General features: G+C 42.8%; 1 protein-coding gene across 2 annotated transcripts in view; it reads left to right on the forward strand.

The window, feature by feature from the left end:
* Positions 1-23,493, forward strand: part of hectd4 (HECT domain E3 ubiquitin protein ligase 4) — a 38,068-nt gene that overhangs the window by 2,169 nt on the left and 12,406 nt on the right. Inside the window, exons 2-54 of one of the 2 annotated variants that reach the window (XM_080043187.1) lie at positions 1,035-1,588; positions 3,344-3,433; positions 3,521-3,648; positions 4,779-4,887; positions 5,471-5,609; positions 5,880-6,050; positions 6,166-6,358; positions 6,449-6,610; positions 6,809-6,922; positions 7,035-7,175; positions 8,955-9,190; positions 9,288-9,430; positions 9,543-9,613; positions 9,704-9,809; positions 9,928-10,048; positions 10,159-10,287; positions 10,447-10,571; positions 10,956-11,109; positions 11,220-11,323; positions 11,501-11,699; positions 11,838-11,957; positions 12,051-12,155; positions 12,276-12,439; positions 12,590-12,835; positions 13,400-13,592; positions 14,041-14,145; positions 14,250-14,342; positions 14,452-14,620; positions 14,908-15,043; positions 15,141-15,285; positions 15,397-15,563; positions 15,737-15,883; positions 15,979-16,163; positions 16,302-16,455; positions 16,565-16,845; positions 16,971-17,157; positions 17,379-17,460; positions 17,574-17,776; positions 18,329-18,464; positions 18,635-18,817; positions 18,964-19,128; positions 19,229-19,398; positions 19,581-19,696; positions 19,815-19,918; positions 20,284-20,445; positions 20,571-20,719; positions 20,876-20,955; positions 21,199-21,362; positions 21,457-21,694; positions 21,893-22,029; positions 22,131-22,257; positions 22,888-23,025; positions 23,140-23,276. In XM_080043187.1, the coding sequence (XP_079899313.1) occupies positions 1,035-1,588; positions 3,344-3,433; positions 3,521-3,648; positions 4,779-4,887; positions 5,471-5,609; positions 5,880-6,050; positions 6,166-6,358; positions 6,449-6,610; positions 6,809-6,922; positions 7,035-7,175; positions 8,955-9,190; positions 9,288-9,430; positions 9,543-9,613; positions 9,704-9,809; positions 9,928-10,048; positions 10,159-10,287; positions 10,447-10,571; positions 10,956-11,109; positions 11,220-11,323; positions 11,501-11,699; positions 11,838-11,957; positions 12,051-12,155; positions 12,276-12,439; positions 12,590-12,835; positions 13,400-13,592; positions 14,041-14,145; positions 14,250-14,342; positions 14,452-14,620; positions 14,908-15,043; positions 15,141-15,285; positions 15,397-15,563; positions 15,737-15,883; positions 15,979-16,163; positions 16,302-16,455; positions 16,565-16,845; positions 16,971-17,157; positions 17,379-17,460; positions 17,574-17,776; positions 18,329-18,464; positions 18,635-18,817; positions 18,964-19,128; positions 19,229-19,398; positions 19,581-19,696; positions 19,815-19,918; positions 20,284-20,445; positions 20,571-20,719; positions 20,876-20,955; positions 21,199-21,362; positions 21,457-21,694; positions 21,893-22,029; positions 22,131-22,257; positions 22,888-23,025; positions 23,140-23,276 (8,277 nt within the window). The remainder of the gene's footprint in view (positions 1-1,034; positions 1,589-3,343; positions 3,434-3,520; positions 3,649-4,778; positions 4,888-5,470; positions 5,610-5,879; positions 6,051-6,165; positions 6,359-6,448; positions 6,611-6,808; positions 6,923-7,034; positions 7,176-8,954; positions 9,191-9,287; positions 9,431-9,542; positions 9,614-9,703; positions 9,810-9,927; positions 10,049-10,158; positions 10,288-10,446; positions 10,572-10,955; positions 11,110-11,219; positions 11,324-11,500; positions 11,700-11,837; positions 11,958-12,050; positions 12,156-12,275; positions 12,440-12,589; positions 12,836-13,399; positions 13,593-14,040; positions 14,146-14,249; positions 14,343-14,451; positions 14,621-14,907; positions 15,044-15,140; positions 15,286-15,396; positions 15,564-15,736; positions 15,884-15,978; positions 16,164-16,301; positions 16,456-16,564; positions 16,846-16,970; positions 17,158-17,378; positions 17,461-17,573; positions 17,777-18,328; positions 18,465-18,634; positions 18,818-18,963; positions 19,129-19,228; positions 19,399-19,580; positions 19,697-19,814; positions 19,919-20,283; positions 20,446-20,570; positions 20,720-20,875; positions 20,956-21,198; positions 21,363-21,456; positions 21,695-21,892; positions 22,030-22,130; positions 22,258-22,887; positions 23,026-23,139; positions 23,277-23,493) is intronic. The other variant, XM_080043188.1, reaches the window with a different exon arrangement.

Raw genomic sequence — 23,493 nt, forward strand, 5'->3', positions numbered from 1 at the left:
ACGTCTTGTACAAAATAAAATTGTGTTTAATAATATGTTGGAAAATCTGGAAATGTCCACATCTAAAGCTAAAATAGAACAAGAGTAGCCATGTCTGTTGATTTGAACCTACAACGTGGTGGATAGGGTAGTCCCTCTTGCCGTAATAAAATTGGTCTGTCTGGTTGTTCTAGGTTATAATCTGTTTCCCTACATTTCTGTCTCTCTCCGAGTCCAGCTCTAAAACTGGCTGGGTCATTCAGTGCTGTTTTCGTGGGTGTTGTGATGCTGACTATTTTTATCTATTTGCAGCAATGTATTCTAGAGCAAGGTGGAGAAGGCCTAGCATCCAGTTGGGGGGTGTTACTGTAACATTAGTAGCATTTCTGAAATTGAATCAATAGAAATTGTGCCTGCTAAATGGTATAATGGATTTTTTCCCCTAGTCCATGATTCGTGGGCCAGGGAATGTAATCAATATCTGAAATGCTGCCTAAGTGCACATGAAGCACATAGTTTCACTTGCGATAGGCTATCCCAAATGTGCCTTGCTATCTCTGAACACTTGTTCTATAGTCAAAGGAACCAAAGGTTTCTTATGTGCAAATGATTCATATTTCTACCGTGGAATGAAACCTGTAAGTTCTACCAAGAAATCATAAGCATACCAATCATCTTAGTTTAATTCCAAGATAATAATAATTTATTCTAGTTTTAAATACATTTTTTTTGCTTTATATTTGCCTATAATGTAATACATCTTATGGACAAACTGGTTGTTTTAGAATGCTAACAGACAGTATACCAGCCCTACACAAAGCCTTGTTTAAAGAAACCATTTAAATTAGATTGTATCATCTTGCTGTGTAAGCAGATAGACTATGGATGAACCAAATAGCCTGCACAATTATTCTTATGATATAACATTTTGGAATCCATATTCAATTGCCTGCCATCTCTAAAGTTTTTTTATTTTCCTAAAAGTTGTTTTTGACTGCTGTTTTATGTAAACTCTATATTTATTTCCTTCCTTGTTATATGCTTTGTCCTCCAAGATTTTAACATTTGAGACAAAGAATCCAGTAGAGCTTGCTGAGCGTCTACGTGCTGTTTGTGGGAATCAGAGCAATGCGTATGCACGCCTGCTGGAGTACCGGCTCAACGCTCTACGAGGCCTGTGGGGTGCGCAGCGGCAGCTGGCCCTGGAGGAGCAGCAGGAGCGAGAAGGGACCGGAGGGGCTGATGAGGAGACCTTGGCCTTGCTCAAAAGACAAGGTCTGCTCCAGCAACCCGAGCAGGCGCCCTTCACCTCCCGTGTGGGTCTACTGCTAGTCTTCCCCCTCTTGCAGTCCCAAACCCGCAGTGACCCTGCGCTCTGCGGTGTCACAGCAGAGGTACTGCTAGCCTGCCTCCGGGACTGCCAGCCGCTCAGCCTCAGCAAAGAGCCCGCCGACTGCCTCAATGGCCTGGAGGGGCTGCTCTGCTCCTGGCTGGAAGATGATGCCCAGGAGTCAGGCCAACAGCAGGGGCAGGCTCACATGCAGATCCTTCACACACACAGACAGAGGGAAAACGCTGCTGCAGCACTCGTGGCACTTGCTTGTGCCAGGTGAGCCCATACATTATATCCTTCCTGTCCCACATTTCTTAGGATCCCTCAGTGGGTTTATGAATGGGATAACCGTCCACTATACATTATCCAGCTTATTACACAGCTACTAACTCAATTATATAATTAATTGAAGCATTGACTGGTTTCTTTTTTTAGAGATTAACCATGACTCTGAAGTTCCGTATTTTATTGTTTTTTGAAGGAGTTTGTATAGACGTCTGTGGGCGGTTTGATATGGCAGGAAGGGATTCGAACAATGTCCTTAGGTCCATAGCAAGGTGGATTATCCTTAACATTGGGCATTATCCAGAACTAATTGCCCGTTGAATGCTGTGATTCACCTATCAGAACACAGCATTAATCAGTGTAATAGTATTTATTAAAGTGTTATTTGAGAAGCCAAATACTAATACCAATACTAAAACCTATTGTTACATTCTAGGTAACAATAACTCATTGAGAATTAAAAGTAGTCAAAACAATGTGATCAAGGAAGTGTTTTAGTGAAAACACTACTGAGATACTTTAATAACAATATACTCTCAAGCAGGCCAGTTATTCCTGTCAGCTAGAGCTAAAATAAGCACATAATTGACCAAATGATAAGTCTTTTCAGAATGATCATGCCTGATTCAATGCTAATAGCTATCAACACATGCACTATAGCACTTTTGCTTCAATGTTTGCACTTTTAGATAAAGGACTAGCTGCACATGTGGTCATTGATATTTGTATATTTGCAAAAATAAACATGTGGGCATAAACAGGCTTCCTGTTTTTGCAGAATGTGCTTGTTTCTGTTTTTGTTTATTTGTATTACTGCCTGAACTCTGGCTTCTGTTGGTGACAAATGATCTTGACTTGTCAAAACCAGAACTCTCCACTCATTGTTCAGCCTCTGTCGAGAGTGAGAGCTCTTTGTTGTGGGGAACCATCCAGCCCTGCTGCCTTTTCTCCAACAGCGGGAGCAAATGAAAGAGCTCAGAGCTTCAGCCCACCACCACTGATACTCTCATGGTGTCAGTTAGTTAATGCACTAAGCAAAAATATATTTTAGTGTTTTTTTTTGTGTTTTATGTGTGTGAAAATGGAAAAGACAAATAGGACAAGACTCAACATAATACATTTGGTTACATGACAGGTAACTGTAACGAATGAAAGAAAATCTAAATCAAGGGGTCTGGACTTATGATATGGGGTGTGTGATGATATCTGTTGAGGTGGTTATACCATCACCATACACTTCAGTAGTATCAATTAATAATAACCAATATTATCAAGCTGTTATCTATCATTTCATTTTATTTGAATGCCCAGTTGAAGTTGTTTTCCAGTTGTACTTAACAAACCTTGCTTCATTTGCATCAGAGAATGCCAAAATAGCACTTCAGTAGATCTCTTCTTGCATATACTGTATATTCTCCCTGAATACAAATTGACTTGAATGTGTTCAGTTCATAGTTCAGGAATGGATGAGGCAAAGCTGTAAATGAACATAAGTAGTTTTGCTCATTACACCCCGGAGAGAGTCACGTTGTAACATAATCCCTCTGCTGCATTCTAATGGAGAAAGATTTCTTTTATTCAGATTAAAAAAATATTGTATTTTAATTCCCAGCACATTACAACGGATCCCCTCCATAATTCAACCAACGTTTTATTCCACTAACAGTTCCAGAGCTGCTTAACTATGAGCTTTAACTTGTGTTTCATGCTGAGACCTCCTGACTAATCTGCCAAACTATTCCCCAGGGGTTCTTTGAAGACCTTCATCCACACAGTTCACCTGCTGCAGAAACAAACCGATCTGGGCCAGCTCCCTGTATCAGATGTCCTTTACAGGTGAGGGCAGTGCTTGAGTTTATCCAACAGATAGTTACTAGTGACTTTCTCCTGACGTTTAAGCACTGTGTATCTTCCCTGCTTCAGACTTTTGGTCCTGGAAGGGGGCCCAGGCTCTCCATCCTGCCTCCTGGGGGGCAAACACAGTGTGTCATGGGGCTTTGAGGACATGCTGCCCACACCTGATAATTCTGCTGGAGGAGCAGAGAGTAAAGGTAAAAGAAAACACATTTTAAAAGACTTTTGTGTCATCATCAGCCTCTACTTTTGAAACGCCAACAAATATGAATAATAGGTTGCACTCGCAGGAGAGGATCTCTCATCTGGTTGTTAGGAATCATGTCTCGTACACGTATCTAGTTTTCTGGAGTTCAGTTTGTAGAGAGGACTGTGCTTCTCAGATTACCCATCATAATAACTGCCCTGGTTTCTACTATATTTATTCACCTTTAAATTATTTATAATGCCTGTTGTCTGAAATGGGTGAAATCGTAAAGAAAATGGAGGAGGAGAGTGCATTGCCTGGTAAAAGGTTTACTGAGCTTTACCCTATATGTAGTGTAGTTTATTTCGATCCCATAGATACACAACATTACATCCAGAGCATCAAAAGTTAAAAAACACAAAAAACAAAGGTCTTAATTTTATACATTGTCATTGTACTAGGGTTGTGCTCCTGCCTTGCACATGTGTAACCGGTTAGTAAATCGTAACTGTTTTGGAACAATCAATTACATTTTTATTTTTATTTTTTTAAAGTTATTCAAAAAAGTTATTAGTTGTTATTATTTTGATGTGTTCTGGAGACACGCATTCATGCATTTCACACCACCAATAACACAAACTATTTAGAGATGACGAAAGCTAGTCTGCCCTCCTCAGACGCACGCACGCACGCAAGCAGAGTTGTTTGTATCCATAGACTGTATATTGTCTGCACCATTCAGCCGCAAAGCACTTGCTTATTACACCTACCCTTCTTACATTATTTAGTTATTTATTTGTTTTTCATAGTTCCCTTTAGGATCTTATCATCATGACGTACGTAGTGTATGTATACATGTAGTAGTAAAATGATGGGGGTCTATGTTGAAACTAAAGAGAAGAGCTGTTACTGTTAAGAGGTTAAGGGATAAAGCAGAGGAGGGAATAGTTATACTACACACCCAAGCAATCCATCAGTTGACCCTGTAGATTGACGGAAGCTGATCAGGGCATATTTCCACATAGCAGGTATATGCATACTTACATTTTCCGCTTCACACTTGGTACATCGCCCTACTTTTCATTCTGATATTCTGTCATTAACCTTACTTTGAATTCTTTTTGTCCCTGTGCCTTGCAGACACTGACCTGGGACGCTGTCTAGCTACAGACGGGCTCTATCTGTATACCACTAACTCCTCTGGGAGAGGACTCAGCAAGCTGGGCTCTGGTTTACATGGGACACTGAGGTAATGTCTGCCTTTCTTTCTCCCCAGCATTCAGAGAAATGCTAGACAGTAAGAGAGAGTGGAACATATCCCTGATCACTTACCCGTTCCAAGGAAACAACGGTCTTTCCTGGAAGTTTTTAAAGCAACAGGGCACAGTCACTTCCTCCCGAATGGTCTCTGATAGGTTTGCTTGACTTTTAAAAAGGACAAAACTATGTGTGCTCTGCATCTGAATTAATTCCCTGCTGTAGTAGCAAATTACTCAATTTGAAACCAGAGGGCAACTTTCTTCAAGAATGTGTGTTTAGAAGTCAAAGGGCCCAAAGTTAATCTTTTACACCTGCGGAATATCTTGCAGAAAAGTTGCAGGTGCCCGATTTAGCCAGCTAATTGGATGCTAGAAGTATCTCAGATCTTGGAGAACTTTTACACAGTCAAATTGAAGAACATGTATGCGACATGAAAGTATGCTGTGTTGCTACTCAGTCCATTTGGCATTCAAACCATGTGTCAAAAACGGGCCTACAATTATACAAAGATTACAAATAAGACACAATACTGAACATAGAAATAGATGCACTGTGTTTTTGCTTTATTGCAGGGGTTTTGTGTACTGTCGAAATGAAGAATTGGAGCCTGGCTGGGTGGTGTTCAGCAACGGGCGCCTCCTCCACCGTCCCTCCTCCTTTGATGCCAAGCCTCAACAGCTGTGCCAGGTCATTGACCCTTTCACCCTCCAGGTACAGTATTCTCTCATTCCAATATTTTTACACCAGATATTTTTCAGGCACACACACACACACACACACACACACACACACACACACACACACACACACACACACACACACACACACACAATATACTGTATACAGGTATTAGATCGTGAGGAGATATTTACTGATTTTGACAAAAAGGATTCTCTAGATCTGCTGACTCCACTCCTAAAAATGTAGTTCAAATGACAAGCATAGCCATAGCCAAGGCTTATTAAAATGTGCCATTTTCAGGTGTGCCAGATTGTGCCCATGCCAGCCAATCACTTCCCAGTGGGCAGCAGTATGACCACGCTGCACCTCTGCTCAGATGGCACTTACCTGTACTGGGTCTGGTCCCCAGCCAGTCTAAATGAGAAGACGCAGAAAGGCCACTCTGTCTTCATGGACGTCTTTCACTTGTCTGTGAGTATGACATGCCCTGCCATACACAGTAGTTTCAGCTGTGTTAACTTTGATTTTATCCAGGTTCCATCTTTGATGTTTTCTCTAACCACCCCTCCCCCTGTCCATGGTGAAGACACAGACAGGGTTGTGTGTTGCAGACATCTTGCAGGAGAGGGTTATTCTTAATCGTAAGGAAGGCGAGTCTTCAAAATGCTTGAATGAGCTTCTCTTGAGTCGAATGTCACGCTTCCGGGCCTCCCATTCTGCCACATTGGCTGCTCTAACAGGCTCTGCAATCACCAACACTGTCAAAGAGGAACAGTCTGGTAATTCATCAGCAAAACAATTTTGTAATCCAAAAGTCTTGTATACTTTCATGTGCAATTATGGGTATAAATACGTTTTTTTTTCTGTAGCTGTCAACACTAGCTGTGGACTCCCTCTTAAGACCTTGAGAAAGACACCGATGTATGTGTGTGGAACCTATCTAGTGATGCTGGTCTCACCTCCCGGTGTATCTGGGAGCTCTGCTACACGCTCCCTCTTTGGAGGTACCAGCAGCCTGTCCTCTCTCAAAAGTAAGAGACCACACACAGACAGATTTTTTTATAGAAGGCCCTGTTATGGAAATTACTATTATAATCATAATATTATATTCAAGTTAATTAGATTACTTATAATATTCATTTCCATAACAGCCCACTGCTTACTTGAACAATACAGTGTTGACAGTGATGAGTTCATTCACTTAACTTCAATTGTTTTGTTGTTGTCAGTTTTAGCCTCCAGCCTGGTTTTTAACCTGGCTGATGGTCAGTTTAGCAGCCGTGCAGACCTCATCGATGCTCCTGGGAGTTCTCTAGGCAGGGGAGCCCAGGTGGCCGGGCTAGGTGAGCTCAGCTTGTGTCACATTCCACTATTATGTATTGGACTCACAGGGGGTAGTCCGACAATGCTTTGCCAATTTAATGACATTTATTTCTGTAATCTTTGGTGTCGTAGGAGCATGTTATGATGCACTGAACAACTTGATCTGGACCTGCTCCAGTGATTACATAGATCAGTGGTGCAATCCTGGGAACCAAGCCTTTCATCATGTGTGCCATAGGCTCGGTGTCAGCCATGTCATCAAAGAACCCAAAGGTAGATAAAGACGAATTGCACCAGATGCTCTTTGCATGAGTACAATTTTTTTATTTTTTTTGTATTTAACCCATTGATGACTATGGCAATCTAGGATGCATGTCCTTAATGCCTGAGGGTTTTCTGAAAAAATAGTACGAATTGTCAAGTCTACCAAAACCTTAATATCTAAGCCTGTGTAGCACATAGAAACATGAAATAAAATACATTTAAAAGTTAAGGTTCACGTTTTATTTAAACATGGTCCCTTAGCGCTTACAAACCAACAAATATTTCTAAAAATCGTCAAAATTAGATGAATTAAAAAATTATTAAATATTGTTAATAAATAGATGCAATGTGTTGTGTGATTTTCGTCAGTAGTCTATAGTAGACCTTGATTCTGCGCACCACACGCCACTTATGCCTCGTTTCCACCGAGTAGAGCGGGTCGGGTCGGAGCGGTTCGGTCCGGGTAGTTTGGCTTTTCATTTGCCAAAAGTTGGGTAGGGTACGGTTTAAGCGCACCTAACCGCTCTGAGCCGCTCCCGATCTCAGTACTCCTCCGTAGGGGTACTAGCGGCCTGAAAGCGGGCCGAAAATGCATGAGAAGGCGGAGCTACACACTGCCGTCATTTGATTGGTCGAAAGAATCATTTCCGCCATGTGTAGATCTCGGCAAGAGTGAAGAGAGTCTTGTGTTTTGGCGAAAATGTGAGCACAGCTCTGTTTATTGTGTGGTGTTTTTCCTCGTCAATAAATTAATCAGTTGGTTACACTGTGTCCCATAGTCACGTAGCTGCTGCAGCCAGCACTGTTCGCTCACTGTCTCTATGAGTTGCGCCGAGCGGTCTCTGTGTGTTTACGCCATAGATAGTAGTAAAATACACGCTCACAACAACACGGGGGGAATACATAAAGAAGCGGCTGGTTTGAATCATCTCCGCCGTTTGTAGTCACCTCGGCTAGAGTGAAGAGAGTTTTGGCGAAAATGTGAGCGCGGCACTGTTTATTGTGTGGTGTTTTTCCTCGTCATTAAATGAATCAGTTGGCTACACTGTGTCCCACTGCTACGATGTCACGTAGCTGCCGCAGCCAGTGCTGTTCGCTCACTGTCTCTATCAGTTGCACCGAGCCGTCTCTGCTCACAACACGGGGGGAATAAATAAAGAAGCGGCTGGTTTGACCAAGCAAAAACAAGAGACCGCTGGCTTGACCACAGTTGTTCCCACAGCCCGATAGTTTGACCCACATTCTGGCGTCGGCTATCGCAGTCCAGCCTAAACCCCGCCCTACCAGTAAGGGTAGGGTCGGCGGTGGAAACAACACCGAGATTCTTAAAAGTGAGCTGTCCCGCTCTGAGCCGCTCCGATCCGACCCGCTCTACTCGGTGGAAACGAGGCATAACTGTTCTGTCGCCGACATAGCTGGCGTATTTTTTTTATTATTTTTTTAATTTTTAATTTTTTTGATTGACATGATTTTCGGCAAACCACACAACTTTTGGGTGGTCACGTGGTCTTAAAAAAATCAGCAAAACCCACCTCATATGTATTTGAACCAATTTGAAGTGCATTCAATGCTGGGAATGCCATGAAAATTAGATAAAGTAATAATGCTGCACGATGCAGCATCAGGCAGGAGAGCCAATGTGGCATCACGCAGCAGCCGTCATCAATGGGTTAACTAGGAGAAACCCATTGAGATTAAAAATCTATTTTTAAATGGTGACCTGGCCAAGACAGGCAGCAGCATATAAAATAACACATTTAAACACCTGCAAAACTTGTCCTTTCACAGAGGAAACCGTGGCCACGGGCGAGGTGATCAACCAGCTTCTTCATCATGTAGGTGCTATGTGTATCCACCAGCTCAACCTACTGGCGGCCAGTGGCAACAGTCTGCCCCTTGGGGCCCTACTGGGCAAACAACATCCCATCGAGGCCCGTCACTTCAGCAGCATCTGTGACATTATGGAGAAAGCCATGGTCAATGGAGATACATGTATCATCCGCTGCATCTTGGTGGTGTTCCAGGTCAGTCTGAAGTGCAGATGGGGACAGTTCTACAGACCTGACTCAGATATTTTCTGTGTTTTTGATTTACTTTTTAATTTGTGTTTGTCTTCTCCAGGTGGTGTTTAGGTTTTTCAATCCTCAGTCGGAGCAGAACAGGGAGAGTGTGCGTCGTTCAGGCCTCCTCTTGTGGCAGCTTCTCATGGCTCCCGTGGATCAGATAGGAACAGAGATTCAGAGGGAGGTGTGCCTGGCCATCAGGTAAGTCATATATAAAACAGGTGTAACAGTTTAACTGGTGTTTTAATATAATTTGTGATCATAATGATATTTATATGGGCCTTCCTTGTTTACTTCCTCTCTGTCTCTGTAGCTCAGGCCTGAATATTTTGTACCAGGGGGAGGCTGAACTAAACAAACTGCTGAAACTGGTTTTAACTGAAGGTGACTATGTAAAACACTTATTATAATGGAACGGGAGTATTGTTGTGAGTATATCTTAATATTCTGTGTATCTCTGTGTGTGACACCCAGGTGAAAGGAACAGTGGCCTGTCTCAACTACGTGATGTCATCCTCACCAACTTAGCAGACCAACTGCAGAAGAATAGATTTGGGAGTGAGGAAGATGACCACTACAGGTAATGGGCTATCTTGTTATTCAGCGGTGCAATATCATTTCCCATAGCCTGTCTCACACAATAATGTAAGCTATCCCCCAGTAGATGAAGTAAATGCAAATAAATCTGTCTCTTACAGATTGAGCGATGATCTGCTGCACTGTATCCTCAAGACTGTAGTGCGGGAATCCTGCCTCATCATTACCAAATGTCAGACTGTCGCCCGAGATGACTTCCAGAAGCTGCTTTCCACTGTGCCAGTATGAACATAAGAAATAATATGCCATCTGTGCTGACTAAGATCACATGTTTTGTGAGATTGCACCCTTTTGAACTTGGATATTTTTCGTATGGCTTTCCCTCTTTTTAGGTGGTCTCACCTTGTCTGCGCTACCTCATGGCTGTCCAGAACCACCTCCTCAGTAACACCATTCTCATCCGTCCGGACGATAATGATGACAGTGACAGCTCCCTTCAAGGGGATACAATCAAGGTACAGGTAAACACCCCTTTTACCTTCCCCTAACTTTGATTTGTGATCTGTGAGTTTATGTCTGTGGACATAAAAGAGAGAAAATGATGTGTGTTCACTTGTGTATTGTATTGTATTGTATTGCATGAAAAAGATATGATAGTTTGGGTATTTTCTGTGTGTCAGGAGCTGCAAAGCAGTATACTGTCCCTAGCAACCAGGATCTTGGTGGGATGTGATGAAGTACTGGAGACCCTACAGCAGGTGACCACAGCTCTCATCAACAGCGACATCACTGACAGAGAAAACAGGTAAACTTTAATGACGTCTTTATTAAGAACCTATTCAGGGTGGGGAAAAAAAAGTGTGTTAGCCAGCCACAGTTGCTGGAGTCAATCTGTGGTATCAACTGTATTTCCATTAAAAACATTCTATAACTGACAAAAATAAAACTAGACATGACACTCTCTTGGTTAGCTCTAAAGCACTTCCTCACCGTGAAACAAGATTTGGCTAAACCTGAGTAATGCTGAGCCTTTTTAAAAGAATAAAAGCGTGCATGAGAAATCATTTATGAATGCAGGTTTTTAAAGTCATCAGTTTATTTTACCACTTTAAATGACTCCATTTCCTGTCTGCTTCTTTAGGATCCATCACCTTAACATTATGGTTTTGCTTTGTTTCTTCTTGTTCAGGTTGAAAGGCCTGGAACAGGTAACCAAGGCCACCATGCTTGGGCACCTGCTGCCTGTGTTGCTCACCTCTCTGATGCACCCCAACCTGCAGACCCTCACTCTTGCCGACGCCCTCATGCCGCAGCTGGTTCAGCTAGTCCTCTACACCAGCCAGGTTGCTGTCTTGCCTGTCCAAAGGGCAATTTTTTACATTGAATAAAAAGTTTTTCCTTGAGTAGAAACCACAGTCATCATTAAAGTATTTATTTTCTCTCTGTTTTCCAGACTGCACTGTTACTCAAGACTCAGTCTCCACTTTTTACTGAAGAGCCTCCACTTATGGGTGGTTCTCTAGGGCAGGGGGCGAAGGCTTGTGCTGCGGATGACAAGTACGTTTTCTGAAGGACCACCATAAAAATGTTAAAAAACGAATGCACTGGATTGCTTTGGTGCATAATGGAGCACCATCATGATTATAGTAGGGCTTATGGTAACTTAAGTGGCAGTTGTTTTGTAATATGCTCAGTTTTCTAATACCAGTAATTTGCTTGTATCGTTGAAATTAGAATTCTTGATGAACGTGAGGAGCCCGGTTTCCTGACTGGACTGAAAATACCTGCCCCTTGGGCTGCTGGGAAGACAGTGGAGACGGTACACCCTGTGAGGGACAATTATAAGTTCAAGGAGACAGTACACATCCCAGGTGCTCGCTGCCTGTACCTTCGCTTTGATTCCCGCTGCTCCTCGCAGTATGACTATGACAAGGTATTAATTCACGATAAACAAGCTGTAGGCACACTGTCCTTCATGTTTTTTAGCTCTTACATACAGGTATTCAATTTCTCAAGCATAGTAAAGCTTGGGTGTCTTTTTTTACACTAAATGTTTTCTTTGGTATTTTAGTTGGTTATCTATGCTGGTCCCAACACCAACAGTCGTAAAGTAACAGAGTATGGAGGGAACACTCTGGGATATGGCAGTCGCAGTGTCTTGGGGACAGGATGGCCCAAAGATCTTGTCAAGGTATAATAAGCGGTTTTGCACAAACATACAAAGTGAACAGACAGTGCACATACAGTATTGAAGAGCTATATTTTTCGCGGTGTACTTTCTTAGGTTGAAGGAGACACAGTGACGTTTTCCTTTGAGATGAGAAGTGGACGTGAGCACAACACCCCAGACAAGGCCATGTGGGGGTTCTCCTGCACAGTCAGAGCCCAGGTAAAACATTGGAGCACTGGCATGTCCCATACATCTGTGTTTAACGTTGTTCAATCATACCGGCATTGCGGAACATAACAAAACAACAGCTAATTCAGACAATGCTATTTTATTTTTCAGGAGTCATCAGAGGATGTCTCTGGAGGCCTTCCCTTCCTGGCAGACCTTGCCCTGGGTCTGTCAGTGCTTGCCTGCTCAATGCTCCGCATTCTTTATAACGGGCCAGAGGTTACAAGAGAGGAGGATGCCTGCCACGATTTGCTCTGCTCTAAGCTGCTGCAAAGGTGATGTAGCTAAATGAAAATACCACAAAATGTCTCACATGTTATAAGTACAGTATATTACAGTGTAGGAATCTGTGCACATTCTTTATCAGTATGTAGTCGAAACAGGCAAGACGACAGACTGATGACATGCGTTGTTTTCTTCTCCAGGTGTCAGTGGCAGGTGGAATCAAACGGTGCAATCTCTCCTGCCCTCACGCCCAGCCCTTCACCTCTGCCTCTCACTATTGAGGAGGACCGGGAGTTCACGTACCCCTCCGACGTGCTCATCCCACCCCCAGGCCTCATGCCAGGGGCCTACTTTGACTTGCCTCGTATCCGCCTCCCGCCAGGCATCATGGGTAGGCTACGAGAGGTGTCTGGAAGAGCTCGTCCCCAGTTCCGTCCTAGCATCAAGTAAGTTGTGCTGTCACAGTACAGACTATATGCACTTTACATCACTCTAAACAGAAGATAATGTCAAAACTATTGCTAAAATGCTAAATGTTTCAAATCCAAGCATGGTTTCTACACGCTACCAAAGTCTAAAGATGAAAAGAGAGGTGAAGCAACAAAGAGCAAAACTTCCTTGAACTGTTAAACTGCACAGAACAAAGCCCTGAGTTTTATAAATGAATTATGTATAGTAAAATATAAATCTGTTTTCAACTGGTCCTCAGATGATCAGCATATCCTTTGAAGCCATTATATTTTGATTATGCTGACACATACTGCTTTAAAATAGAAGATCAAGGCTTATGTTTGCCTTCCGGCTCACAGAAAATGTTCAATATTTTTCTGGGGGGGTATTACAGCTCCTCAGATTCTTAAAAGCCACAGTTGATCAGTTTTGTATAAGGCAGATACTAACGCTCACAAATGATATGATCACGATATCAATGATTACAGTCTCAAAGTAAAACATGTTTTGTTCTCTTGTCCAGGGCTAACTATTTTTTTACCTCCATGTGTTTCTTTAAGGGAGGTGATCAGGCCAGATGTTATGGAGGAGGTTATAGTATCGTGTGTCATAAAACATCTAAGCCTGGTCGATGCCCTTCAGTCACTTGTCAACTACCAGTACCGGGAGGATCACGCCGAGGAGTATGACCTGGTCTGTAAGATCATGGCTGAGACTTTCAAGAAGATCAATGCTATGGAGCGTCAGCTGCAGGTGAGCTTCTGTTACACAGGAAGCTTTTTGAAAACAAACATGCTTTAAATGATCTTCTCTTTCTATAAGGGAAAGACACACCGTGCACACTTCACATGTCAGACATTTTGTCTATTTTTAATAAGGCTATTCAAAAAGTCCTACATTAAATCGTTTAATCACATACTTCCTGTTGGCTACAGAGAAAGGGATAAATTGGGAAGTACTTTTAAGTGACGTTGTTGCAAAGCCATAGACAAAGCATATTTACACTTGCTTATAATATAATAGCTTACAATAGCTTAGATAGCCAATTGGACACTGAAATTACAAGATATTTGGCACATTTATTTTATATATTATTATTATATTATATATATTATATGAGATATTTTGGGCAGTATAACCTGAACAGAGACAAAGTGTGAGTCTTACTCTGTTACTAATTATCTCCTGTGTTTCATTTCAGAGTGTTGCAGAATTGGAGCAGAAGTGGCAGAATGAGGTAGAGGAGGCCCATCAGGGAAAGCTGGAGAACAACACTCCTTTCTTTCACGACTACCATTTCTTTGAGGTAGCCGGTTCGGCGCACAACTTACTTTTGCCTAAGAGATTATTCCGTTACCACTACACTTTGCTTTGATATACATAATTCATTGTTGTCTTCTTTTGTACTAGAACAAAATTAAGGAGCTGGAACTACTTTGCTCCCTGAAGGAGATCCCACTCGATTTTACCGATTTGGAAAATGTTGTCCTTACGTTGAGGCAAGTTATTATAAATGATGCTAGCACTTGGAGCAGGTGACATTATCTCAGTTGTCTGGGGTCATTTCATGCAGTAACCTTATGTCTCGTTATTTATCTGCACCAACAGGGAGAAGTTCTTTCAGGAGGTAAACACCATGCACCTCAGAAATAGCACCTCACTGGCCAAAACCAAGGCCCTGGTTAAGAGTCTGATGAACCGCACTGAGCTGCTGCTCCATGTAACCATCGCTCCACATTGCAGAAGTCTTACCAACACACCTGCTGGCACACCAGGTCCAGGTACATTTCCTCTTTTTATGCATCTTCTCGTGGTACTAATTGTTTGTGAAGTGAAACCTTGTTGGGCAGCAAGCTTGGGATTGGAGATTTGATCCTTCAAACAGTTCAAGTCTTGAATGTTGATGTTGTCAAACACTTATAGTTATGTTATGCAGATCCTGACTTACTCTGTCAGTGTTTGTCAGTCAGTAATTCCAGCTAAATGTTTAGCTATTTCAGTTACGCAGAGACAAAATGGAAGTGAGCTTAAGTCTTACATAATTCTGGATTTTTTTATTTGGGACCAGCCTCAAAGTCGGTCTCAGACGCCAAGACGGTGAACCCCATGGTGAAGCAGCCTGTCTTTCTACGCAGCATGTCTGCACCCTCTGACTTGGAGATGATTGCAAACCAGGACTTGGAGTTTACACACGCACCCCAAAGGTATTAGTCTATTCTTATTTGATAGATTTAATGTTTGAAAATCCTATCATTGAACTGGGAATTAATGTATTCCTTTACTCGTTGCTTTACCCATTAGGAGGCGACATCACCCCACTAGCCATCGCAGCAGCTCTTTTACCCTGCTGCAGTCTCTAGCTATAGAGGACAGCCGTGACAAACCAACATACAGTGTTCTGCTGGGACAGCTCTTCGCCTTTATCGGAACAACACCTGATCAGGCTGTAAGTCTCTCACTTTTTTTCATTCACTTGTGTTTTGCCATAGCTATATGAGAATCAGTAAGAGAACTCTGGTCTGACATTGAGATCTTTTCACATTGGTTGTTTTTATAGGTGTCAAGCAGCAGTTTCCTGTCTGCTGCGCAGACTCGTTGGAGACGTGGTAGCACACGGAAGCAGGCACTTGTGCACATGAGGGAGTTGCTAACTGCTGCTGTCAGAGTTGGTGGGGTCACCCACCTTGTGGGACCTGTCACTATGGTACTGCAAGGTGGCCCAAGGTAGGAGGCTTTCAACACTTATAACAATCCCACTTTACTCTCCACATTTAGATTAGATTACTCAGGCAGATTGTGAACTGTGGTCATCATATTACAATATTGAAAATATAACGGCAGAGTAAAACAATGTTCCTCTGTACATCTGTGTTTGTTTGTGTGTGCCATCCGTGCAGGATTGAGGAGCTGACCTGTGGTGGAATGGTAGAGAAGGTGCAGGAAGCCTTTGGGGAGACCATGACGTCTGTAGTGTCACTATGTGCTCGCTACCCCATTGCTTGTGCCAATAGTATTGGCTTGCTTTGCACAATCCCATACACCAGGCAAGATAATTCAACTTGCAATATCTGTAAATGTGTCTTTGTATCGCTTAACCCTCAGACTCCTTACCATGATTTTGTTTTTACTGTCATCATAGGAGTGAGGAGCAGTGCCTAGTTCGGAGTGGTTTGGTCCAACTCATGGACAGCCTGTGTAGTTTAAGCGGCCAGAGGGAATGCAGCTCAAATGAGAAGCAGACCAAAAAGCAGAAGGTGGCCACCATGGCCTGGGCTGCTTTCCAGGTGCTGGCAAACCGCTGCATTGAGTGGGAAAAGGTGGAAGGTGTGTTGTGCTTATGGACTCTACTTCGATCGTGTGTATGTGCTCTACTGCAACTTGCGAGATGTAAAAAAAGCAAAAGGTTGCACACTACAAGTTGAGTAGTATGTCGTTGTAATAATACTCATTTTGTCTTTAAAGGTGGCTCTACAGATGCAGTGCACTCTGGTCTGGCCCGACAAGTATCCAGCTTGTTGACCAATCACCTGGCCAGAGCCACAGAGTGCTGTGGGAATCAGGCAGCAGGCAATGATGCCTTACAGGATGTGCTAAGTCTGCTCAATGACCTTTCCAGGTAAACTAAAATGACCTTTTCACTATGAACAGTACATCATTATGTATTTGTATAGATGTGTGTGTATTTATAAAATGTTCTGTATATGTTCCTTTGTTTTGTATTCCAGGAGCCACATAGGGAAAGCTATCCTTAGTCAGCCAGCCTGCGTTTCCAAGCTCTTGTCTCTGCTCCTGGACCAGAGACCTTCTCCAAAGCTGGTGCTTATCATCCTGCAGCTGTGTCGAGCTGCTCTGCCTCTCATGAGTGTGGAGGACTGTGGTAACGTGGCCCTGCCCTCATGGAGCTACTCTATTAACACCCTGGATGCCGAGCAACAAGACGCTAATGACCCCGCCTCACGTATCGCAGCCTTGCTGCTAGCCAAGCTGGCAGACTATGTCGTACCAGGTTGGTCTCCTACCTAGGAGTGCTAAATAACACATTATATATTAGATAAGCAACTACATCGTCTTTATGCTGCTTTCTCCTTCTCCTTCTACTTCTTAATATTTATAATACTCCCTCTCAACCAGGCTGTCAGACCCTGCTCTCCCCCAGCTCCTCTGAGCCAGACACCAGTTTGTCCCGTGCCAGTTCCAAAGGAGCTCTGAAGTCTGATGATGTTGGGGAGGAGGGAGAGGCGGTTGATGGGAAGCTATCTATCTTTATCCACAAGAGAGAGGACCAGTCATCTCATGAGGTTCTACAACCACTTCTCAGGTAAGGTTTTTCCTAATATCTGTAGTTTTTATTTCAAACCCCTCAAACTTTATTTTATATTATTGTATTGGGAGTTTATTTTATCTGCTATGACTGTAAAGCACTTTGGCTCAACTTCTGTTGTTTTAAATGTGCTATATAAATAAAGTGACTTGACTTGACTTGACTTATTCTGGGTTTCTGTGACATGAGTGTCTATCCATCCCCATATCAAAATGCAGCAGCTCAGAGGGACGTCCCTTTCGGCTTGGCACCGGAGCAAACATGGAAAAGGTTGTAAAGATGGACAGAGACATGACAAAGGTATGCATTTTACAGAAGGAAAACGTATACTCACAATATAAAATAGTTTGTGTCTGAATTCTTATTCCAAGTGCCATCCTTATTTCCTCTGTGCTATTTTAAACCCTCCCTAGAGTGGAAACTGTGAGGTGATCACTGAAGAGGCAGCAGCTGCCCTGAGGAAGGCCAACAAGTGGGCCCAGTCTGGTCTGATAGTGAGTGTTGGTCCGCCTGTGGAGACTCCCGCCCCGGAGGCTGCTGGAGGCATCACCACTGGTGACAAGAAGAAAACCGCTCAGACCGCTGTTTGTAGGGACAGGAATGCTGATTTGGCCAGGTAAATTCTAAAGAAAAACTTCAGTACTATACTTAATAGATCTGACAATGTTGGAATAGATTTAATTCTCATTTAGTTATAGATATTGATAAATGAGTATAAATGGGTGTGCGTTTGTGTGGTCAAACACTCTCTGCTTTAACTGGTAGAGAAATACTCTGTTGACAGTCATATTGACCTCATACTAGCAGCTTTCGCTGTAGTTTCACCATTTCCTGGTGTGGCCCTTTCAAAATAAGGACAATGAGGCACACAAATTACTGTCGAAACACAATATTCATCATATGCATCATAACATGACATGAAACAACTTCATATTAATGGGAATTATCTATGAAGCAGCAGTTGAGACGTTGTATGTGTGTGTATGTGTGGCCAAAAACAGCGCGAGAGACGCAGCAGTGATAGACGTAGACGCGCTCCAGAGGTAGTCGCAGGATGTGTGTCCCAGGCCTTACAGACTCATTCAGACCATATTTGTTATTTGTGATGTTTGCCTACATAAATAAAATTGTCATTACTTGACATTACTTCTAAATTTGCATCAAATAGGTCGGACCCTGTGAGACCATTCATCAGTGGCCATGTGGCCAACAGTATGGCTGCTGAGGTTATAGCGCTGCTGCACAGCCTGCTCACTGCCCCTGAGTCCAACACCGCTCAGATCTGGACCAGCACGGCTGAAAAAGTAACTTTCATGTGTCTGACTTTATTGCAATGTTTATTTTGATTAAATGTATTCATAGTACATTGTTGTGTACTATGAATAGAAATTAGAATCTAGTCTGACTTGGATATGATTATATACGATGCTGTTTCTATTAAACCTAATGCTTTCTCTTTTGGGGTTCTTGATAGGTTCTCTCCCGGGCCCTAATGTTTATACCTCAGCTAGGGAAGTATGCTGAGAGTATTCTGGAGACAGGGAGCAGCAGTGGCAGGAAACTGGCTAAGCTGCAGGCCATTGGCAGACAAGCGGTTGCTGCACTCTGTGCTCTCGGGGGCTTCAAAGAAACTATTAAGATCGGCTCTGAGGTCCAGGTAAGTCAGCAGGGAGGGAAAAACAGTGAAAATACTCCACTTTCAATGTTTTGTGCTGTAATTTGCATCCTTGATTAAAGCATTTGAAAATATCATCACCTTTTCCCTTAGCTTAAACATGTTTCTGTGTTTCTTCTGCCTTGAAGGTGGTAGGTAAAGGAGTTCTGGGCAGTGTGGGCATAGTTATGTCCATCAATGAGCCGGAAGGCATCGCTACAGTCAAGTTCCCTTCTTGCGAGTACAGGAAAGCGTGCAAAGCCTCTGATATCCTGACAGTACCAATATCACGTCTCTGCACACCCAGATCTGAGGTACAAGTTTCAGCATCAAACACAGTCCTTATTTTTCACCAAAAATATCAGCTTGAATGCAACTTAAGTCTCCCTTTAATCTTCTACCCACCCTCAACAGGCTCTCCCCCTCTACAAGCTCTCAATCACAGAAAAGGTGGTTCAGGCAGTGCAGTCCATGCTTCTGCCACAGGAGGGCAGTCTCTCCATTCACACTTCACTACCCGCTACGGGAGATGGCTCCAGCCCGGTAATGGCTGCAGTACGCTTGCTGGCTGAAATCAGAACAAGGTTAGTAAACATTCATGTGAAAAATAAACCACTTCAGCTGCGGAAAGACTCAGCCTTTCTTTTAAGACCTTTCCATGTTTTATCTTCTTGACTTTAATGGTCTAAGATTGAGTAGTGTTGCTTTTAATCTCCAGTAAAATCATAGATGGACCAAAAATCACAAGGCTGTTAATGGTTTTCAGGTCATGTCTGGTGATGGCACAACTCCTGGAGGATAGCTCTTTCTGTGAGGAATTCATCCAACAGTGTCCCGCGGCTGTCGAGGTTCTCAACCTGGTTGCCCAGGAATGCAGCCCTGGTGAGCATTCACCTTTTCAGCTTTCATTTACAAGGTTACACATTTGGTCTGTTATACAGCACTCCTTACTTTTTGTTTGCAGCTGTGTGTCTGAGAAAAGTTCTGTCATCTTTTGCAGGGGAGCGTCTCGGAATGGTCGAGGCTCAGTGTGAAAGAGTAAGAATGTTGTACCGGGACTGTGCTCGGCCTCCTCCTCCACCACTGCAGACAGACAGACGCCAGGTGGGAATTAGCAAATTTATATTATAGGCCTACTATGTAATTACTTTTACAAATTTTTATGCACTTACCATCAACACACACACAATATAAATGCTCTCTCTAACATACATATCTATCCTGTAACATAGAAATAAACAATCCATTCTCTGCAGGGACAGAAAAAGTGATAACTAAGCCGTTCCTTTATCAAAGAGAATTTCAGTCTTAAAAACCGAACCCACTGAAATCTGAACATGTTTTTTAAATTGAATGATTATATTGCTGCAAGCCCCAACAGAGTCTTCAGAGACATTTTGATTAATCGAACAGTGAGATTTGTTGGCCACACTCATCTCCTTATCCCTTTGATGTGCTCGTCTCATCAGCCCAAGGAGATCACTTGGTGTCCTTCTAGGGTGTTCCCTCCGGTCCGTGCCTGCATGTTCTCATCCCGCCTGACCTCTGTAACCTTCTTGGCTGATCCAAGTGCTGGAGGAGGGCTGCCCAGAGGCACTTTCATCTACGCCACCTGTCCTGTACCAATTCAGGTGGGCACATCACAGTAAAATGCACACCTGCATTAATATTTGCCATCTAAGTTAGTTTGTTGTATTGGTGCACTGAAACTGCAGCCTGTCCACATTCTTCCATTCACTTCTCTTTGTCCCTGCAGGCCCCATCATTTTACTGGGAGATAGAAATTGTCTCCTATGGAGACTCTGAAGAGGACAGTGGCCCGATTGTGTCCTTTGGTTTTGCCACCGAGGCAGAGAAGAGAGACGGAGCGTGGACCAATCCTGTCGGCACCTGTTTGTTTCATAAGTATGTTCACCTGCACATTAACTCTAGGAGACTCAATCCTCTTCCCAATTGTTCTGCCTCTGACTTGTGCGCTGACTGTTTTTTTTTTGTGTGTGTGTTGTTCCATCTCTGTGCATCTGTCTTCTGTCTGTCTGTCTTTCTGTCTGTCTTTATCAGTAATGGTAGGGCAGTGCATTACAATGGCTCCAGTCTGCTGCAGTGGAAGAGTGTCAGGCTGGATGTGGCTCTTCTTCCTGGTGAGACAGGAGACATAATATATTTTTCTTTACATACACTCTTTAGTTGTGTTTATACAACTTAGAAATGTACACAGGAACATGTGGTATAGAGTTGAACTAAACTCCTAAAGAATTATAATTTATCTGGCTGCTCTTTCAAAAACTCCATTGTGCTAGCAAATCCCTCTTCCTTAAGTCAAGCTGTATCTGCTTATATAGAGCCATCACTAAGAATGTGACCCTACATTGATATAAACACAGGCGACGTGGCTGGAATAGGCTGGGAGCGCTCTGAGGGCACTCCTCCACCCCCTGGTCAGGCCCCTAAAGGGAGAGTCTACTTTACCTACTGTGGCCAGCGACTCAGCCCCATCCTTGACGATGTAGCTGGTGGAATGTGGCCTCTGGTCCACATTCAAAAAAAGGTGGGTTTATGTTGATCATGTGTGACAGTGACACACTTTTCCAACAGGATTAATGTAGTTAAACTTATTTTTTTTCCCTTCCATTTTCTTGAAGAACTCAAAGATACGTGCCAACTTCGGAAACCGGCCATTTGCATACGCAGAAGGCCAAGCTCACAGAAATGCAGCTGACTTGTGTGTAGACCTCGCAGAGGAAATAAGTGCAAATTTTGAAGCACTCCCCTTTGCTATGGCCTCAGACAGTGACAATGATGCAGGTGCAAGTGTTACCTCTGACTCTGGCTCCCATGGACCCCCTTGTCGGATCGCAGCTGTGGCAGTTGCCCAGCAACGTATGTATATCACCTTTGTTCAGGCTTATTATCATCATGAAATGTGCATGCTTCTCCTGTACATTTATTAATGTTTCATGAATATCTCTTAAAGACGTGTAGGGAGTGCACTACACTGACACAAAGATTAAATTACTCTCCCAGTGGATAGCATTTGTTTAACCTGCATGTTCTGTTGGTCCTTTCCTGTTGGTACAGAGTACAACAGTGACCTGTCAGGCCATTACAAAGTTGAGCTGAGCTACGAGAACCTGGTCACATCTGGGCCTGAACCACATCCTCCTCCTCTCGCAGACGACGAAAGTGATGATGAGGATGATGATGATGTCCCAAGGGTAAACAGGGCTTTCACCTCTCCACACTTTCATCTTCTTATAATGTCTTAAGATCAAGTTTGTACTCGTCAATGTATCTTTTGTTTCATGTTTGACCTTAGGAGGACCACTATGCCTTGCTGGTAAAGGCCTGGGAGACCAAAGTCTTCCCTACCATTCGTAGGCGTTTCCGTAACGAGGCTGAGAGGAAATCTGGTCTGGACCAAATCAAAGGAGCGCTGCAGTTAGGTAAAGAATGGAAAGAATAGCATCAAAACAGAAGCTACAGTCCCAGTGTAACACACAACAGATTCCCATCACATAAAAACCCTATTGTACCAACATTATTTGATCTTGACAAGGAGTTATCAGGAGGTCAGTAAAACGTTCCTTTAAGATACAGGGATCGTAAACAGGCATAAGATACTGCACTAGTTAATGTTAAGCTGAACAAAGCCCTTGAATCTTATCATTAATGAAACATTAGCAGGATTAAGGTTGGTAGCTTGCACATTTTTCTTTCAGAACCTTATTCACAAAGTCATCCTGGTACTGTTGATACAAAAAATTTTTTAAATTAATTATCCTTTTAAATATGAAGAAAAGTTGGAGTTATTATAGTGATAGAATTACATTTACTTAACCTATTGCTTAGTTATTAATTTTATAACCCATTATTAGTTAATAACCTATTCAATGAGTTCAGAGCTTGGGCTTGGAAAAATGTGATAAAAGATTAGCGAAACCATACATTTTCTGAGCCTGTGAATTCTCTGTCAATTTTAGGTTAAGCTTTGAATGTTTTTGCATCATTTTGGTTTATATAGACTAAACAACTTTGACACCCTTTGTGTCCGTTGTGTATTTTGTTGACAACAGGCATGGTTGACATTGCAAGACAGACGGTGGAGTTCCTGTATGAAGAGAATGGCGGAATCCCCCGTGACCTCTACCTCCCTACCATTGAGGATATCAAGGATGAGGCCAACAAGTTCACTATTGACAAAGTTCGCAAAGGTACGATACACCTACATCATTATTCATACGCAAGTTCAAATTAGTTCACTTCAAAGTACATTGTTAGTAAGCGCTGTATTAAAAACTGTATGACCATTTGTTTACTCAACACAGGCTTGACTGTGGTCATCCGCTGTCCGGACAGCAACAACACAAACAGCACTACAGGAGGGACCGCCCTGCCGAAGTTTGCTATCCGGGGAATGTTAAAGACCTTTGGTTTGCATGGAGTAGTTCTGGATGTGGACTCTGTAAGTACAAACCTATGTTTCCGTTCTTTGAGTCATTATTGCAAATGTATTGATAACCTCTAAATGGTTCAACTTTAAAATGATTGAGGAATTTATTATTATTTTATAGAATGTTTTTATTTTGTATTACCCCTCATGGTATTATTAAACACCTTTAGACCAAATGTTAACAATGCACTACTTTCTATACAGTCTACAGTTTCCATTCCACAAGGAA

The sequence above is a fragment of the Ammodytes marinus genome (assembly GCF_949987685.1).
Source record: "Ammodytes marinus genome assembly, chromosome: 2".
In the NCBI taxonomy this organism is placed as follows: domain Eukaryota; kingdom Metazoa; phylum Chordata; class Actinopteri; order Uranoscopiformes; family Ammodytidae; genus Ammodytes; species Ammodytes marinus.